The 20,930-nt window shown below is 39.2% G+C and overlaps 1 protein-coding gene across 2 annotated transcripts; it reads right to left on the bottom strand.

The window, feature by feature from the left end:
- Positions 1-3,017: 3,017 nt before the first annotated feature.
- On the bottom strand, positions 3,018-20,641 carry dhrs12la (dehydrogenase/reductase 12-like a). 2 transcript variants are annotated; one of them, XM_026192509.2, is made up of 10 exons: positions 20,444-20,641; positions 18,744-18,877; positions 14,776-14,858; positions 14,568-14,663; positions 14,408-14,489; positions 14,249-14,310; positions 12,743-12,847; positions 12,140-12,230; positions 11,826-11,960; positions 3,018-3,993 (listed from the first exon to the last, which is right to left on the bottom strand). In XM_026192509.2, exons 1-10 carry the CDS (start codon positions 20,587-20,589, stop codon positions 3,878-3,880), a joined length of 1,050 nt encoding a protein of 349 aa, XP_026048294.2. In that variant the 5' UTR covers positions 20,590-20,641; the 3' UTR covers positions 3,018-3,877. The 2 variants fall into 2 exon arrangements, with proteins under 2 accessions (XP_026048294.2, XP_026048293.2); XM_026192508.2 differs by having other exon boundaries at positions 11,826-11,963; positions 20,444-20,545.
- Between the last annotated feature and the right edge of the window lie 289 nt (positions 20,642-20,930).

The following is a 20,930-nucleotide window of genomic DNA, read 5'->3' as shown; positions in this document are numbered from 1 at the left end:
GTGCTGAATTTTTCTCCAGCTAAATCGAGGTACAGCTGAGTGCTGCCTGCGTTCCTTCAAAAGCCTTAAAGAGAGAAGGACACAAAGCCTTTTTAAATGGTTTGCCAGTGCTTATGACTGTTCACTCGCGCTCACTCTCATGCACTCATGTCATCACAAAGCTCTCGTTTCCTTTCACCCTTTCTGATTGTCCCAGATTAAACACAGATGTGCATCTGTACATTAAGGATGTCTCATAACGTTCTCAGCACTGCACTTACTTGCACAATGGTTGCTTTTTGAATTAAAGAAAACATTTTTTGGTAAGTTAATCTGTGGAAGTAACGATAGCTTAATTCCATGTAGCATCCTTGTAAATAGCGGCTAATATCCCCTCATGTCAGACTAACGCTTGCCTTATTGTAAGTGGACAAATGAACATTATGTTGGAACTCCTGATTTCAAAATGTACTCACATTCCAGTTTTTTGATTATGTAGTGTATATTTATATTTGTAGTAAAGTATTTATCAGTTATCAGTGTAAATGGATCCTTAGTTTTCTTTATTTCCCTTGTTATAAATGACAAACTAGACCTTCAGTAAAGCACATGCAAACTGGCTAATGTTGAAATGATCTGTGGTGTTGGATCATGTAGTATTTTACATGGCTACATGGATGGAGATTGATTGGTTTGGGATGATTGTTATAGCAAAATAATGTATGATTTACATGCACACAATGCTATACTTGGGGTTAGACTGATAGCTGACAATAATGTAAAGCTTTACAGGAAGGGTAATTTATTTTTAAATGTCAGCATACATATTGGGTTCTTTTGGGATTTATTTCTTCACAAAGTGGACACAGAAGCTCTGCTATAAAACATGACTTAAAATTTGTGCACTTATTAAAAAATAATATTATTAAAGCTGCGTATTTGTATTTTGTAACTGGCAGGAGCCAAGCTGAGAGGAGAAGAGTCCAAAGTTAAAAGTTTTAACATTAAAACTACGTTTGACCTGAGAGGTCAAACACATATACTTAAGGAAACACCAGCAAATAGTAAAATGTCTATTTGACATTTAGGACCAATAGAAAAATTAAAATATCACACACAAGTCAATGGAAGTCTTTTTTGGGGGGGGGGAGAATCTCACAAAACTGAACAAAAACGAAATGTTTTTAGGGACACAGTATTGTGATGGAACAGCTGCGGAAGTAAAAGGTTTGTTCTGAGAGATGCTTAAAAGAAACAAAGGGTTTATCTGTGACCTGAGGAAAAAGATGAGGGGTAGTATGTGTTTTAATCACATATTCATAAAATACTGTAGATGCATGTTTGCTTTTAGCTGTTTACTGTTAGTTTGTCACCTCCACAGCTGGTCCGTCTCCCCAAAAACACTTTTGTTGCGTTTCTTTTGTTTTTTGAGGTTGGTTTTCTATAGATTTTTTTTTTTTTTTACCTTTTGCACGTTTTTTTTTTTTTCTTCTGTTGTATTTTGTGTGCTTTTGCAGTGTTTTTCGCTTTTCCGGTGTTTTCTTAGGTTGCTGTGCCTTTTGACCTCTCAGGGCCACTGATTTATTTGTTTTACTTTCACACCAGAATGAAAAGTGAACAACACTGGCATGTTGCTGACAGTATAATCCAAACTTTATGCCCAAATGTAATTTAAACCAGCGGTCCCCAACCGTTTTTGCGCCACGGACCGGTTTATGCCCGACAATATTTTCACGGACCGGCCTTTAAGGTGTCGCGGATAAATACAACAAAATAAAACTAGTATCGGTACTGAAAAATAGAAGAGTTATTCATAACACACGTGAAAAGACCCAGGAAACCGAGTTAACGATAAAAACGATAACAAAATAATGCTGAAAACTGATAAAAACCCTGAAAACCATACATTTCACACCTGAGCCTCAATTCTCACGGCCCGGTACCGGTCCGAGGCCCGGGGGTTGGGGACCGCTGATTTAAACAACAAAAAAAAAAGGGGGGGGGGGCTGAAGAAAATTACCCTAACTTTTGTCACAACTGCAGAAAATAGCTATAGAGACCAGATGTTTATTTCTGCTGTAAAGTTGTCCATTCCTTCACGGGGGTCTGTGAGGACAGAGCCTGCCTCAAGTAACCATTTGAAGAACTGGTTTCCTTTTTTTCAGCCTTAGGGTTTTTCTGCTTGTAATTGAGTCATTACTAATGTGATAACCTCAGTGCAGCTTAAACGTGTATTCACTTATTTCCAAGGCTGTTGTTGTTATCTGAGCCTCTGTGGTATCAGAAATGGGCAACAGCAACTGGCTGATGAGCAGTTGGTCAGTGTTGGCAGACTGTTCTTTCAGTCCTACCCCAAAGTATTGTTAGGGGGAAAAAAAACACCACCATGATTCATTAGGGATCAACAGGGTTGATGGTCCTGCTGCTGTACAATTAGGAGTCAGTGCTCTCCTTTCATTAAAGTCTCCTCCAGTCATTAATTCTTATCATGTCTTCTGTCAGAGGCACGGCAGATGGGTGTTAATAGTATGAGAAACTCCTGGATTCTTTGTTTGCAGAAATGGCGAACAAAGTAGATCTTCAACAGTGCCAGAAGCAAGCTGTTTTTTTTTTTTTCATCCTGTGGTTAATGTCTTAGTTCCTTTTCTTTCACAGTCTTGAACAGGAGTCATTTTTGTTGTTTTTAGTTCAGCAAACACTAAAATGGATGAGAGGCCACTTTAACATGTAAAACGTGACTCATATTCCACAACACCACCACCCATAATATCAAACTCTGTAAGCTGATTTCTGTCTTGACTTTTTCCTCTTTCAACTGCTTGTAAAAGACACTTGCTGTTCCAAATAAGATGTTAATATCTCCAGATAACTGTATTTTGAAATACTGTTGACAATACGGAGCTGACTTTGGTCTCTCTGTCCCCTCTGGCCAGAGCACAGAGAGAAAAATATGATGCCCAATAAAATATTTGATATCTTTCTTTGACTGTGGGTTGTTGGGTTTTTTTCTTTCCACTTGTAAGAACTGTTGAACAAACTCACAGAAAACGAGCACTGCTGTTGTTTATTCAAGCAAGCATTTACAAGAAAGTCAAGTGCAGTCACAGTAAGTAAAACAGTTTGTTTGTTTTTGGGGTTTTTTTGGGTTTTCTTTTTTTTTTTTAAGGTGCTCAGCAGATATCACCAAATATAAATCTACAGATTTTATTGCATGTGTCAAGTGATGCTGCTGCACTGTGTCTAAGCTCATAAAGAGTACAGCACAATACCAGTCTGGGTTCAGCCTGAACATTACAAAAACTACACTACAGTAAAGCAAATACACAGGTTACTTACAGAGCTTTCAAACACACATGCTTACGTTGTAAGTCATCAGAACACAAGCAGGACACTGAACCCGTGGCTGGTCGTGTGTGACTTTGGTCCCATCAGATTCCCATCTGATCGACAACTTTAATAAAGTCTCAGTGACAGGTTGTGCTGTCTGTGCTTTATGAGGGATCTCCAAATCGACACAATAACTCACTTATAAAGGCATCACTATCAAACACTTCTACAATAAAGTGTTTAGTTCTTATGAAGTCCAAAAGACATAAAAAAGCTTCTTTATTCAAGTAGTAATAAAGCATTACAAATCTCGCTAATCCCTTCATCATCTGTGACTTTAGTTTGGCATTATGAGGCTGGGATTCCCAAACACATCTTAGCACTCACACTCCTACTTAAAACTAGCGGCTACAGATAGCACTGCCACTTTAAATGGGCACTGAAGATTCATTCTTACTCCATCACCTGGGGAACTTTATCTGTTCTGTTTAAAAAAAAAAAAGAAAAATCTGAGCCCAGCCTCAGTCGGTGTAAACTTGTTGCGTTAGTGTTGTACTGGTCTCCTGCCTACTTAGTGTGACTGAAACGTCTTGGCTAAGTCCTCCAGTACAGACATTAACTTTTGTTCCTCCAGAGGGGAGCTGTGGGTCCAGGCCAAAGGCAGGTGGGTGGACACCATCTTCCGGTCTGTTGCAAACAAACACACACACACACACACACACACACACACACACACACACACACACACACACACACACACTAATGTTAACATAATGGGTTGCACTTACAAAAACTGTTGTGTTGTCTAACCAATGGTTTGATTTTCATGTCAAATAAAACTGATTTCAATTGTTTATCAGGGGGAATATGAAATTAAATCAGCCTTCATATAACCTGTCGTGGAAAGTCAGCACATATCCAAACGCCAGCCTGGTCTTACCCTAAAAGTATCCTGCACCCCTTTGACTAGTGGTGCTAAACTGTTCATTGATTTGTTCATGCTTCTCCTTAAATGCACACCTTAATTTTCTCTCTGTGAGTGTACACATTCCTCTCACTGAAAGAGGTAAGTGTGGCCTCCAGACACTCTTAATGCCCCCATGCCTTGCTCTTCTTTGACTCAAGCTAAAATCCATCCATCCCTTTGTTTCTGCTTCACATTCAGCTTCTTTGTCCTTTCTCTGTAGCAGCCAAAATACAATGTTGACTTCATTGGGATTTTTTTCCACTCTCATTTGTTGTGCCTCTCTTTGTTTCTTCATCAATTTACACTATATTACAGTCGCCTTGATCCTTTGGCCCTGGATAAACACAATTTATCACAGTAGACTGATGTTTGCACCTCTAATTCAAACAGGAAAGTCAGCATCAGACTGAAAAATGGCATTCCTTATGGGAGAGAGGAGTGTGTGTGTGTACGCATGTGTGTGTTGGGAGACGGTTGTGGTGGTTATGTCACGATCCCATCGACCTTCTAGTGTCTCTCAGTTCTGACCTGTGACATAAAAACAATCACAAAGGAAGTCACACTTGGATATACACCCATAATTCTGTAAAACAAATCAAAGTTTTCACTCTGTAATAGAGAAAATGCACAATTTTCACCTCACCTGTGAACTGATCAATACTCATCACACCTACGCACACAAACATGTGAGTCCAGGTGCAGAGTCTCCCACTGATAAAAGCCCAACAGGTCAGAGGGAGTCTATAGACCTGCTGGCTCCTTCTAATGGATGTGCAAGTTAACATGGGAAGTAACATGGCTATACATCTAAACATTTACACTTGTGACCACAAAGGAGAGATCGATTGCTCCTCCTCTGTCTGCACTCTGCGCTTCTTGTCACAGAGACTCAATTAGAGGCTGACAAGCTGAATGTGAGATGTGACATTGGGATAAATCATTGGAATGGCATGGAAATGTTTCTCATAGAATAGATGAATGCCATTGCAGTCAATCCATCAAATGATGCCCTCATGGATACATGAGGCCGAAAGATCATATTCTTGACTCTGGCATCTACACTGATGGAGACTGGATATTTAAAACGTAAATGTCTTGATAATGAAGGTTGGAAGAGAACCTGAAAATGGCCAACATTTATTTGTCACCCTTATTAAACAGATGTTGGCCTTGGATGCAAACCAGCGGATAACAACCTTGGAGCTTCTCTGGCATCCCTTTTTCAACCCTGGCCTCTCTAAGAGGTTCCCATGTATTGACACTATAAGAGAACACAGAAGCAATCTCCAGCATTGCTTCTTTGACCCTGGGCAAACGTGACAAAAACACAAACTGAGGTTAGAAAAGGATATTAACAGCAAATTACACTGCAAAAATTAATTAAGCTGCTCCAATAATGATCACTTTGGCTTTTGTTTTTCAATTTTCAATTAGGAAATCAATCAATAAATAAATTGGATAATAATTGTTGTTTGTAATTCTTTATAAATACATTGCTACTGTTTAGCCTCCTAGTAGACATACCTGTGTTATAAATGTGGAACTCCTCTGATTTTCAGAAAATGTGACCTCAAGTCAAGTTCACTGAGATTTTCAGTAGACGAACCATGGTATTGATTTAAAAATTCTACGCAATCACAAACTTGGGTGTCCACAGCACCCCGCCATACACCAAACTCAAAAGATTAAGAGGTGTTTTTTAGTTTTTTCATAAAGATTACAACACACAAATAACAAAAATGGCAACATTGTTATTTTTCACAATGCTATTTTGAGGTTATCTAATGTAGTGCAAAAAAACAAAATCGAACAAACCCAGATATTAATAATTAAAATAAATAAGGTATATACTACATACTATATAAAATTTTCGTGGTCCACTATGGTGTCAATGAAGAGAATGAAGGAGTTAAGTCATTTTTATATGACCAGCTACATAGCCATAGAGTGACAACATGCTTTTATGACAGCTGTGAGTCAAATGAATTTTAATGACCAGAGAGCAGAGGGAATAGGTATGGTAGTAGCAGTGCATGTGTTTGTGTGCACAGAGGGGGGAAAAAAGATTAAGATAGATAGATAGATAGATAGATAGATAGATAGATAGATAGATAGATAGATAGATAGATAGATAGATAGATAGATAGATAGATAGATAGATAGATAGATAGATAGATAGATAGAATTTTATTTCAAACATGCAAATATAATTGAAATAACAACAGAAAAAAACAAAAAACAAAACTTAAAAATCATCAAGTTTTCATGTATATATCTATGTCTACAGAATGCGTGTGCTCGAAACTTGACATTAAAACATGTCAATCAAAAAAATTGTGGGAAAACTGATTATTTTGTACTGTTCAATAGTTTGGACATTCCTGCAAAGAAATCTGCTCTACTAAAAAGAAGCTTTTACTGACCATCAGTCATAACATTGGTTCAGGCAGGCTCAGCCACAATCATTGACAGTGAGCTAACCTCATTGCCTGTGCCAGTTGATACTCTTCTAAACATCCAAATGGCAACTATTACATTGGGAAAGGTGTTAAAACCGATTTAGCCAGCCCACAGGTGCAGCAATCCTGCAAGCCACTTTGTAACCCACCTTCACCCTGTCAGCCACAGCAGGAAATTAAGCATAATTTCCTGGTCATATGTTCTATGCTGTGGTTTATGTGCTGCTCCTCCCACCTTAGTCTCTCCATGCATGCATGAGTGGAGAGCTCCCAGAATAGAGCCATGTCAGCAAAAATATATTTTACTGTACATATATCACAATCTTAATTGTTCTGCTATCATTCATATTCTACAGTCAACAGTAAAGAGCAGATCCTTCAGGCTGCCCCATGCCACTACAGTCCCAAACTTTTGATTTTCGTTCTTGTCCAAGATCCTGAAGAGACTAGTTCTCTCCCAGCTCCAGGCGTACTTGGACACGAACAATATTGCTGAGAAATTTCAATCTGCTTTTAAGCCATTGCATAGTACTGAAACGGCGTTGGTTAGAGTTCTTAATGATATTCTTGTAATTACTGATACTGGACGCCCTATGGTCCTAGTTTTATTGGACCTCTCTTCGGCTTTTGATATGGTGGACCATAACATCCTATTATTAAGACTTGAGCACACTGTGTTAGGTATTAGAGGCACTGCCCTTGACTGGTTTAAATCATACCTCGCTGACAGGTCCTTTTCGGTTAACTTGGGCACCTTCTCCTCTTCCTCTGCACCGGTCTGTTGCGGTGTACCTCAAGGATCAGTTTTAGGCCCTATTCTTTTCTCATTGTATTTGCTCCCTCTAGGCGCAATCTTTCAAAAATACAATATCGCCTTCCACTGTTACGCCGATGACATACAGATCTATTTTGAACTTACTGACGACCTTGCTGTGTCCCTGCACTACTTTCAAGAATGCGTGCAGGAGGTCAAAGAATGGTTCCTGAGTAATTCCCTCGTTTTAAACGATAAGAAGACTGATTGTGGTGTTCAACAGTAAAATCCCTCGTGTCCAACTTTGTGCTGCCCTGGGTCCTTTTGCTAGCTCTTCCTGTGACTATGTAAGTAACTTGGGTGTACTGCTGGATAGCTCGCTCAAACTCGATAAGCAAGTGTCTGCTGTAGTAAGATCTAGCTTCCACCAACTGCGCCTTATCTCTATTAGTCAAATAGGTCACAATCCATGACCTATTAGTCAAAAAGTCTAGGATCCAACTGATCAGACTATGGTCAAGCTTAAAATGATTATAAAGCCTATCGGCAAGTTAGGAGGGCTGAATTGTGTTGAATGCAAATGAGAAGTCAACAAATAATAATCTTGCATGAGTGTTAGGGTCCTCAAGATGCTTATACAAGAAATGCAGGAGTGTGACAACAGCATCCTCCATGCCTCTTCCTGCATTATAGGCGAACTGGAAGGGGTCAAGGTGATGTTCAGCTGACATTGAAATCTCTTTCTTAAGTATCTTCTCAAAGGTCTTCATCACTAAAGAAGTCAGAGTCACAGGTCTAAAATTATTCAGTACCTTAGGGGAACTGCCCTTAGCAGCTGGAACAATGACAGCATGTTTCCAAATCTTAGATACTGTCTGTAACTCTAAAGAAAGAGAAAAAATGTGATAAAAAAATAAATAAATCACACTCAACTGATCAGCACAAGTTTTCAGTACCTGTCCACAGATGTTGTCAGGTCCATGACTCTTACTCTTAGTGTGTCTAAAGAGATTAGCTACACCCCTCTCATCAATACAAAATGATGTGAGAATGGCAGTCCTTTCTCTTAGTGTACTCGTTTGCATAGAACGATCAAGATTCTCAAAACGAAGATTAAATACTAACTATCTGCCAAATGTTTGTTGGAGGTAAACCCATCTAAGCAAATGTTACAGCTACCCTTCGTTTGTAGCCCTGCCAAGCTCTCTTAAGGTTATTACTACTGAGTTCTGCCTCAATCTTATTTTTGTACCTCATCTTAGGCTTCTTTATTACAACCTTCACCTCCTTCCTCCTTTATTACAACCTTCACCGCCAGCTCTGTTCTAGGATGCCCTCTGGACCCAGTGGAGGTGGTGAGTGACAGGAGAATGGCGGCTAAGCTGTCATCCCTGTTGGACAACGTCTCCCACCCCATGCAGCAGACTGTGACAGCACTGAGCAGCTCCTTCAGTGGGAGACTGCGGCACCCACGGTGTGGGACGGAGAGATTTCGCAGGTCTTTCCTCCCCACTGCTGTCAGACTCCACAACAAAGACTTTAACTGAACAAACACACACATCCACACATGTGCAATAACACTAAGTGCAATAATCTTTTCTGGCATCGTTGTATTTTTACTCAGTTGTATATAGCATTTGTATTCTATTTTTATCTTATTGTATATTTTTATTCTATTTTATTCTACTGTATATAGTATATTATTTGATTCTATTCTGTACAGCTGTGTACTGTATTTATTCTTATTGTATTCTAATTTTTGCGTCATAACTTTTGCACTGTCCACTTCCTGCTGTGACAAAACAAATTTCCCACGTGTGGGACTAATAAAGGTTATCTTATCTTATCTTATCTTCCTCAATATCCTCACAGGGGAAACGTCAACCTCATTAAAAGCAATTTTCCTTTTAAGAATCAGATCCTTGATGTCTTTGGAGAGCCACGGTTTGTTATTGGGGAAAGTCTAGATGGAATCACAGAGTCTTTACAAAAAGGAATGTAGCTACAAACCACATCAGTAAGTTCATCCAAGTCACAAGAGCTCTATTGAAACAAGGACCAGTCAGTGCAATCAAAACACCAGCAAAGGGCAAGAGAACTGTCTTTTGTCCAGACTTTTGACCGCTTCACACAGACCATCTCCCTCTTAATCACAGGTCTATAAGCAGGGAGGAGTTGAACAATGTTGTGATCTGAAGAACCTACTGTCGGTCCAGCCACAGACTTATATATCCCCTTAATTGGTCCGTAACACAAATCCAGCGTTTTATTATGCCTTGTAGGACAGGTGACATATTGAAATAATTTTTTCAGTGATTTCTTAAGATTACAATAGTTAGAATCACATAAAAAAATTAAGTTAGGAGGATCCAGAGTGTTTGTGAGACTGAACAAAGGGTAGAAAATCCCCATCTTGGAAAAAAACACATGAGAAACAAATCAGGTGTCACAGGCTGGGTCTCCGACCCAGCACTCTGAGTTTTCTTTGTATTTTTTGATATGTTATTAGTTTTTGTGTTATTTCCTATTTTGCCTTTAGTTTAGGCAGTTATTGGTTATTGTTCCTGGGTTTTCTATGTTTTGGGGTTTGGTATTTATTCATCACGTATTAGGTCTGTTAAGTTGTGTTGTCATGTTTAGTTTTAGTATTTCCTGTTTTATTCTGACAATGTCATGTGTTCTCTGTTAATTGTATTTAGCTTTTCTCTCCTGGTCCTGTCATTAGGTTTATGGCTGTCAGCTGTTTCCCCATATGTTTCCACTTCCCCTGATTCACCTCATGTCTGTATTTAAGCCTTTTGTTTTCTTCATGCCATTGTCGGGTCGTCTGTTTATTCTACCCTAGTTCTAGCCTGGTTCTGTTTATTTTGACCTCAGTCTTAGTTATGGTTTTCGCCTGTTATTCATCATTAGTCTTAGTCATAGTAATTGCTGGTTATTTTCCATCACAGTTATAGTTTAGGTTTTGGTCTCAGTACCGTTTAGTGTTTTTGTTTCTTAGTGTTTTGTCAGTTTATTTTGGTTTCCTGGTTTACACTTGCCGTCATCAAATAAAGGATCACTTTTCTGCTCAAACTTTCAACTACTCGTTATCATCTGCTCTTGGGTCCTGTTTCCACACACCTCAGCGCACCCCGCCGTAACATCAGGGAAACAATCTGTTCACTCACAAGTTAAAAACAAGGTTAAAAACAAAGTTTAAAAAAAAAAAAGGTGAATTTAAAAAACAACAAAACTCCCCCCACAAAGTTAGAAAACTCAATAAACGCCTGCCGTAGGCCACCACAAAAGCAGCGCCAACACGTACACCAACACCTCAGATATGTCTGAATTTCAAAGTATATGAGGTGGCAAAAGCTCAAGCAGGCAGTTGTTACCATACCATAACTTATTTATACAGCACTTTAAAAACAACACAGTGTCAGTTACCCACTGAGGCCATAGTCAGCAAATAAAAATTAGTTTTTAACCTGGATTTAAAGACCAGCACTGAAGTAGATTGCCTAATGTGAAGAGGACGAGCATTTCAAAGCTTCAGGGCCACAGTAGAGAATGCTCCTCTAAGTTTTAGCCGTGATTTAGGGACTGAGAGCAACATCTACTCAGCTGACCGGAGTTAATAAGGAGGGACATAGGGCTTCAGCAGATTGGACAAATATACAGGTGCAAAGACCAGTATTTTTAAAAAAAGCTGTAAAATAATTTTAAAATAGATCCTAAATTCAATTGGAAGCCAGTTTAAGGAGGCCAGAACTGGAGTAATATGCTCAAATTTTCTTTTACCATTTAAAAACCGTGCTGCAGCATTTTGCACCAGTTGCAGGCATGGCAAAGTGTCTTGGCCATGCCCTATTAAAAGGGAGTTGCAGTAATCCAATTAAATTAATTACAATTTTAAAAAATTAGAGCCATCTATGGCTTTCTTCCAGTTGTTACAGCAAGTTGCTGTCACTTTTGGTTTTATTATTATGAAAATATTATTATAAGTGCAGTATGTATGTCTAGTTTGAAGAGTGCTGTCAGACAACAACCTTTCTCTTCAAGGCCGCTAGGGACATTTTGTGAGTGTGTGTATGAAAAAGTGCATCTGTGTGTGAGTGCTCCTTGGTGGTATCTGGCACCAAAGCAGTCCCCTCCAGCTGCAATGGACACAGGCCAAATCCACACATACGCACACCCCATGCAGCACATTCATCTCACTACTGTTCAATACACAATTCAGCTGTGCTATTCTCTCTGTCTTACCAGTTTACATTCCTAAATGGAAATCTTGATCATTTATTTTGGATTTTTGTGTTCATATTAAGGGGAAAAAAGAATTTTGCACTGTAAAACATACCCTGATAGAAACGTCCACTGGGGTTTTTGACAGCAGCCTCAGAGACAGACAGCCACACCACTGTGTCGGCGCCCTGCTCTGGGGTCCGCAGGCTGTCCTTCATGGATTGATGAAAGTCTGGCATAGCATTGGCCACTGCTGGGAAACACACACACACACACACACACACACACACACACACACACACACACACACACACACACACACACACAGGTAACAGAGAGCAAATCAATTTAAATACGCACACAGATGGAATACATCTAATGCTTTTGTAAATTGTGTAAGCATTCGGATGTTACTTTATGTGAGTGTACCTGGAGTATCCACCCAGCCAGGATGCATGACGGAGAAGTGGATGTTAGTGTGAGTTTTTGCCAGCTGCTCTGTCATCACCACCTGCTGCCTCTGGAACACACATCATCAAGCACGTCTGAGTGCATCTAACATCCGTGTACTTCAATGATCGACTGTGAACGCCCGTCTTTGTCATGTGATGAACCACACCTTTAACACTGCAGGTGATACTTTTAAGTCAAATATCCAACTGCCGGCTGAACCCAGACGTTTGCTCACTGGGTAAGTTTTCAGTTTTGAATTCTGGAATGCAAGTTTAAATTTTTAAACCACTGATATAATGTGGATCCTAAATCTATTCATAAATCATCACTTAATCATCTGTCAGCTATACCAAAGATAAATATGTTCTTTCAATATCTGATTAAAGACTGTGCTTAAAATTGTCATATTCTGATACATAGATACAATGACCAGAAGACTAATTATACTCTTCTTGTTTTCACTCATTTTCAAACTTTTCAAACTTGCTCGGTTCCTGGAGAACTCAGACAGCTGAAGGACGTTAAACCTGACCAGTCTTGTCAATTGTGACGAGTAGATGCTTCCAGTTCAGATCTTACTTTGTGCTGGGCGTAGACCATGGTGCCGTCGTAGCGGCCTCTCTCAGACTGCAGGTTTCCTGTCCTGAGCTTCTGCACCAGCATTCCACCTGATGACACTGTGATCTGAACACAGGGGAATGAGAATTAATCTGTAGACACCCCCCCCCACCCCAAATATTCACAAGTTTCCTAAAACCCAATGTTACAGCTCTAAATGCTTTGTTTAGTGAGCAAAAATGTACTGAAACCAGATCACAAATACAGAAACCGAAATAAACCACACTTATCCCAAATCCTCTATTATCACTACAACTGCATTTAATCCTGCATTAAGTGTTGCCGATCTAGTATTTTATTTGTCATTGTGTTACTGCAATGTTTACTTGTGCGAATCCTTGTTCACCTATTAAATAGCCCTCATGCAACAGCTCGGACTCATTACCTGATTATTACACTGTCCAGTTATGTTGGCCAGAGCCTCATATTTTACTGACTGTTTCTGAAAACAATATACAATACTGTGCAAAACTCTTGAAACACTCCTCATTTCTTTTTGTTTTGCTTACAGGGACCGAGACATTTCCTGTCATTTTGAAAAGTGGTCTTGAGCACAAGTTCTTCAGCATTCTGAACTTTTTCTTTGGACATTGGCTACTTTTCCACACATTTTCACTCTAGGCTTTGTAGATGAGCATTTTTAGAGGAGTGTTTTTGTTGTTGTTTGTTAAGCCACTAAACAGTGAAATATGAATCTTTCAAGAAAAAAATGCTAATAACACAAGGGATGAACCAATGTTGTTGAACAGAATGATTTTAAATTGCATCTTTTGACATTTTCTTACTAGCAGCTTGTCAATTAAAAAAAATAATGTTTGCATTTTTTAATCGAATCTACAAAAAAGTACAAGTGTCCAGCGTGTCCTTAAAGAACTGAGGAAGCTAGACAAGTAGAGGACAAAAGAAGTGACAGGCCTAAAAGATGTAAAGCAGTATATTAAGTCATGTCTTTAGGAAACAGGAGAAAATAATCTAGCAAAGGTCTGATACAGGACCTGAGGAATGCATCTGGGGCTTCAGTTCACTGAAGCCTCATCAGAGGTGGTATCACAGACTGTCAAAAAGCCATTCTTAAAGAAGGGAAACTGAGGGAAAAGGCTGATGTTTCATGGTGGGATCATATTGACAGACAGTAAAACAAAGAAGAGCTTTGAATGTCCTTTAAGAAACCTGGAGAACTATTGCTTAAAACTACTTAAAGAAATTAAAAGAGAGCTTGCCAAAGAGCATTCAGGCAGTCATATCAAATACTAACTTTCCAGCTTGTTAGAATTTTGCACAACTGAGGCCTTATATACTTTATTTGGATGTATTCTGGCACAAGGTTCAATAAATCACCTACCTATGTCCCATTTTCCAAGCAAAATATAAAGAAAGGGGTGGTGACTCAAGACTTTTGCACAGTATTGTAGGAGTGAATACTTTATGTGGACCGACAGTGAACATGGGTTGAATGATCAGACTCACCACTCTGGGGTCCACACTCTTCTCCAGCAGTGGAATGAGACTCTTGGTGAGAATGTAAACCCCTGAAGAAGACCAAACATTGAAGTACAAATTAACTATCTTCCATTTTTCCCTTTCATCAGACTGGTCTTCATACCTCTTGTCTGATCTTTGACTCACCCAGGACATTAGTAGCAAAGCTTTTCTCAAGCCCCTCTGCATTCAGATCCCTCTGGCTCATGATGGCACCCGCATTATTGATCTAAAACATATCAATATATGATCATTCAGTGGTCGCAGTTGCCAGGACCCCCCCCCAAAAGACTAATATGTTGCTCACCAGTACATTAAGAGACTTGTACTTCCTCTTAAAACCCTCAGCAAACTCCCAGACCTTCTTGGTCTCAGACAGGTCGAGGATATGAACATAGACCTCCTGTAATGACGCCAGACATTTAGCAGAATGAATATCAATGTCAACTCTGGTGTAAAACTAAAGGTTGTTTGTGCAAGTCTATCTTGTTGATGAAAAGAGAGTCACACTGTACTTTATTTCCAGTCTCCTTGACAATATCAGCCCTTGCCTCCTCAGCTTTGTCCTTATTCCTGCACACCATGTGGATCGTTCCACCTGTGGCAAAGATCATAACATAAATCATGGTACTAGCAATGGAAATAAGCAGTTGAATACAATGACAAGATAAAGAAGGACCTTAAAATCAACCTTTTCCTGAAAAATTGAATGAATACTACAATCTTTAAATATAAAGTGTGAAAATGTGAGAGTGAATGAATAGTGGAATTGTAAAGCACTTTGAGTGTCCAGAAAAGCGCTATATAAATGCAATCCATTATTATTATTATTATTATTATTATAAAAGTCTTTTAAGGAGCATCAATGTGCTTTGTGGCCACTATTTTGGAACTGTTTGCTTCCTTAAAACCTGCACTTGAGAGTTTTACTCGATTGTGAATGTACTTTGTTTTATTATTACTCACATACAACCCCACTTCCAGAAATTTAAGACTTTCCTCATTTTGAATTAATGACAGCAACAGTCCCCTAAAAAGGTTAGGAGAGCGCGGCAAACGGCTGGAACAGTAAGTGGTACTAAAAACAGCTGGAGGAACAGTTTGCAACTAACTAGGTTACTTGGCAACAGGTTGTTACATGATTAGGTATAAAAAAAAAGAGCATCTTAGAGACGCAATTACTCTGAAGTAGAGTTCACCAATCTGGAAAAAACTGTCTGAAAATTGAGGAAAAATTTGAGAATTATTTTCCTCAACATAAAATTCTAAAGTTAACTATCTATTCATCTCCAGTACATGATATCATAAAAAGATTCAATGAACTGGAGAGCGAGATCTCTGTCAACAAAAGCAGTGCTGGTCAAGTTACTTGAATATAGTAATTTGCTACTAATTACTGATTACTTAGGGTGACCAACTGTCCCCTTTTCCCCGGACATGTCCACTTTTCACGTTTTGTCCGGGGCTTCTGGGGGGATTTTTGAGATTCATAAAAATGTCCGGGTTTTCCTGTATTCAGAGGACCCATGTGTGTGACGCCATCCCCGAAACTGCTGCTTTGTGAGCGCTTGTTCTGCACTCATAGACGGGACAGACAGCGCGCACCAACACGCCTAATGATGTTTAAAAGATCCCAAAGCGCAAGTGCATCTTTTCAGATGAACTGCAAAAGAAATTTCTCTCGTACCGGCCATAGCTGGACTGGCCATCGGGCATTTGCGCAGTGGGCCGATGGTGATTTTTTGTTTTTACAGCCGATGGTTTTGTTGTTGTTGTTGTTTTGTAACGGTATAAACAATGAAAGGTGGTGGATTGGCCAGATGCTGACCGGTGTGTAAAAATAACTCAGTTATTTGGTGGTGTCTATGGCGGAGCTTCCACAGGGGCCAGCAGGTGGATGAGTGTCAGGTGAACTGAACTTCGGGTAAGAAGTTACGACCTGCAGTCTATCTGGGTCAGATATAAACCAAGTTCAGGTGTAGTTTATTTTTGTTGTGCTGACATTTTACAGTCAGTTACAATAACTCGTACTGCGTACTAGCTAGCATGACGGAGTTTCTATACAGCTGGGCAGGTGCTATAATGTTACTGATAGTGATATGATATCGGTTTGGATATGTGGTGAGAGGGAAACATGAAGATGAAACCAGGAGATGTCCTTACTGGATCATCAGAGCTGAACAGGTGATGGAGAAACAGGTTTGCCTTTTAGGTGACATGAATGAGTTGAAGGGAAGTTATGATCTGTTTCTGAGAGACAAATAACACCAGGATCCTTTTCTATGTAGCTGACAGCTGGTAACTGTGCAGGGGTGGGTCTAGCAAAGTTTTGCCAGGGGGCCAGGTAGGGAAAGGGGGGCTCAAAGAAATACTTTTCTTTCTTATTCTCATTTAAAATGTCTTGCTTTTAAAAAATAATTATCTGAAATGTATAGAATTCATACATATACCAACAAGACTGTGTACATCACTGTCACAACAGCGTTTGTTTTCATTCAAAGGCTTTATGGCTTATGGCTCCTATAATACCTGGTGGGCTGTTCTCTAGTCAAAATGCCCTGGTCAATTTTTTGTCCCAGTCCAGCCCTCATACCAACCCAGTACTGGTAATTTTTAATGCAGATGAGGCACTATTTCCGTACCATTATTTAATTCCAGAGGTTTTTAAGTTATTTTTTTGCACTTGTTGACTTGTAAAAGCCTATATGACATATTTTATTTCACAATTAATTAACCGCACAGAGAAGGCATTGTTTAAAGTGTCCTCTTTTTTGGAAATCAAAATATGGTCACCCTATGATTACTTCTCCAAGAAAGTAATCCCATTGCTTTACTAATTACTTATTTTCAAAAGTAATTAGTTACTTTATTACTTAGTTACTTTATTACTTAGTTACATTTAAAAAACATGATACACAACCTGAATACGTAATAAAGCAATAGACCTTTCAGCCTAATTCTGTTTTTTCTGCAGAATCTGCAGAATCCATCATATAAAATCAAATCAAATGAAAAAGTCTCTTTTTAAAACTTGTTTTATTAGTTTTAAACTTTATGCACATTGCATCAAGCAAAAATTAAATTATATGCAACTGTCTTTGACTTGGAGAAATTCTTTAACCTTTAAACCTATTTTCTACATATTCCAGCATATAAAATATTTTTTTTGTGTGTTTACACTCACTCTTTCAAATAGATGCAAGTAAAACAGCAAAAAATAAATAAATCAAAGATTCAGCAGCACCAACTCCTGTCACCCTTAAGTCTTCTTTCACCTGTTTAGGAGGAGTGGGGTGGGTGGAGGTTTGCCCGGTGCTGCAGCGGTCATGTCAGTGGGGGGATCCGGGGGTTTCTTTGTGAATTTCACATTCCCTTGACACTGTGCTAGGTGCTTTCTCAGATTAGAAGTTAAATTTTTCGCTGTAGAAAGAAGTTTTCTTCCCACGCAGAGTTTACATCAGACGCTAATGTTTTTGTCACTTTTTACAGAATCAAATTCAAAGTAATGTCAGTACTTTCAAGCTTTAAACACTGCATGGTTGTACTCTCTCCCGCACTCCATATTATCCATTGTTGGTCTACACACGTCTGTTGCTGCCATGGACTTGCGTGCTTGCACGTCATTGTCACGAGACACTCTCCCAAACAATATCACGGTTTAGTAACGCAGCGTGCTTACGGGAAAGTAACAGTAATCTAATTACTTTTTTGGAACAGTAATCCCTTACTTTACTTGTTACTTGAAAAAAGTAATCGGATTCTCTGCACAAAAGACAAGACATAAAATTATTATTGGATGTTAATCCTCAGGCCCCCCAAGGACTGCATTAAAAACCGACTTCATTCTTTCGTGGATATCAGTGGATCAGGAACACTTCGAGAAATCACTGTCTATGATCACAGCTCACTGGAGGTTAAAGTTCTTATCCAGACAATGTCTTTTTCAGTGAAGGCCTTGCATATTTCAGCTTGACAATGTTAAACTGCATACTGTTACAACAGCATGGCTTTATAGTAGTAGAGTGAGGGTTGTGAGCTTTCAGACCTTTTCCCAGCTGAAACATTTGGAGCATCATGAAAAGAAAACACAGTCACTACACTGTGACAATCAACTTTTATGTGGCGTGTGGCTGCCATCAAATTCAAAATCTTATTTATCTTAAAATTATGCATCAGTTTAAACAATTGATGTTTAAATATTTAACATCTGTATTTATGAGATTTGCAAACCATTACATTTTATTTTTATTTACATTTTACCCCAACGTTTGTGTGTTGTAAAACTACAAAAAAAAAATACTTGAGTGTTTTTTAGTGTTGGAATTGGAATTTTTAAAAAATGTGGAGTTGGGCCTTTTATGAATTCACAGATCCATATGGATATGCATGTTGCTTCTTTCTCTCAGCGATTTTACTATGTGTTGCTTTCCTGTCTGCCATGTTTGGGCTGATTTGTAGACAAACAGGGTCGTAGGTGTGGTACCTCTCTTGGCGATGGCCATGGCAGTGGCTTTTCCGATGCCACTGTTGGCTCCTGTTATCATAAAGGAACGTCCAGCCACAGACACCTCCAGGTCCTTCTCCACAAACCGCTTAGACGCTGATAAGAAGGCATTCCTGTAAAACATCAACACCTACAGCATTTCATATATATACCAGCTGCCTGCTTATTTGCTGCTGCCATCAGATTTAGCTCTGCCTCTGTGTTTGAGGGGTGAGTGTTTGAGATCATCCTGCTGACTGTAAATGTCCTCACAGCTTTACTGTACAGATACAATGAAGGAAAGTGTGTGCCTGGCATCGTCTCTGTCAAGGAGAGGTTTGGGATGAGAGTGATGGCGGTGACAACAGCAGTCATTTATGAGTATGCGTGTGTCTAAGCGTGTGTGCCACCAAGGACCTCAATTCCCCCCATTGTTAAGGGCGGTCAAAGTGGGGCATAAAGGGGACAGGCAGAGAGAGAATTACTGAGGTTAAATGCCTGCTCTGTTCGATGGTGTCATGCAGAGAGCTATTAGTGCAGGGTCAGAGCGGGTTGTCGGGCAGCTCTCTGGGAGAATAAGATAACACAGAACAAAGGAGAGAAGGGAAACAATCACGAAAGCACCTCTTCAAAACACTTGGCTTGCTGTGTACTGATGAGGAAAGGCATCTCGGGGCTGCAATAGATCACATAAGACTGATAAAGCTCTTAGAGCCCTGTTATTGTTCAAAAACTGAGTTATGGTCCTACAAACCTCTTGCTTAGTCACTATAAAGTGTACACTGATTCACAAATCTGTGATGTTCAGGGGTCTGTTGCTAAAACCTTCCATCTGTGATCATAAACCGCGACTTAAGTCTGCAGCCTCATTTTCACACTTTCAAATGTCAAACATCAAAATTGATCATTAAGATAATACTGTAACATAGTAATACACAGTGTGCTGTAACACTTACAGTTAATTCACAGGAATGTACATTCACTTTAACATTAGGAAGCATTTAGCAGCAGCCACCCCCTAATCTATTCATACTTTACACTGCTTTCAGTGGGCGTTTCTTACTGTCACTATGGTTTTGAGTAATTATAGTTTTGTATTTTCTTATTAGTTTTTATTTTTATTTCTTTTTAAATTCAGTTTAATTTCAGTTAGCTTCCAGAGTGTTTTTTTTGTTTCAGTTTACTTTGTATTGTTAGAAAATGCTTGGTTTTGATTATTTTTTTATTAGTTTCAGTGTTAGTTTTAGTCTTTATGAATTTATTTTATTTACACCAAATGTCAGAGGTAAGGGTTATTCAAATCAATTTAGATATTACAATATAAACAGAACTTTTTGAAAACAGTCGACACAAAAGCTCTTGCACACACCCGAAGCCTCAATAAAAACGTCCATCAAACCCTCATCAGGCAGTTTGTGATACCAAATTTTACTATATTAAACTTTAATTAGTTTGAATGCTTTCAAAGGTCTGGTTATCATTTTTGTTTTAGTTAACTAAAAAGGTTTTATTCACATTTAAGTTGATTATAATAAGCTTGCTATAAATAGTTTACCATCAACTTTCAGTCATTCAGTTATAAGAAAAGTCTGAGTGCTGATCCTCCACACAAACACACACACTACTGAGGATGCACAGCAGGACAGTCACAGACTCTCTCCGGCTCCCACAGCGCACACACAACAGGACAAATGTCTTACCTGGTGAACTCAGTCACTCCCTTCAGGAACCAGGCGGAGTTGCGGTACAGAGACATGTTGCTGCTCTGGAAGCCTCTCGCTGTGCGCCGCTCACTTCTCCAGCTTTTACCGTGGACCAAAACCACGTGTAGCTCGTGAATAAACATTTCCGGCCGCCCAGCGGCAGCACTAAGACATTACACCAGCGGACAGTAACGCTTTACCCTAACCCTAAAAACCTCATCCCCCCAACCGGAAGACAGTAAGAGGCCTCGAGTGAAATACTCAACATAAAATATTCAAATTTCAATTCAATGTTATTTACACAAAACCCCAATAATAATTATTTCAAGGCACTTTATATTGTAGGTCTTAGTGAACCCTCTAACAGTCGGAGGACCCCTGTGCGCAAGCACTTGGCAACAGTGGTAAGAAAAACGACAAATTAAAAGAAAAAAAAAAGATTTATCAAAAATGACAGTTTTAAGCCTAATCTTAAAAGTAGAGA

The sequence above is a fragment of the Astatotilapia calliptera genome, chromosome 14, assembly GCF_964374335.1.
Source record: "Astatotilapia calliptera chromosome 14, fAstCal68.1, whole genome shotgun sequence".
NCBI classification, from domain to species: domain Eukaryota; kingdom Metazoa; phylum Chordata; class Actinopteri; order Cichliformes; family Cichlidae; genus Astatotilapia; species Astatotilapia calliptera.
Note: the sequence above shows the minus strand (reverse complement) of the source record. Positions and strands in the feature narration are given on the sequence as shown.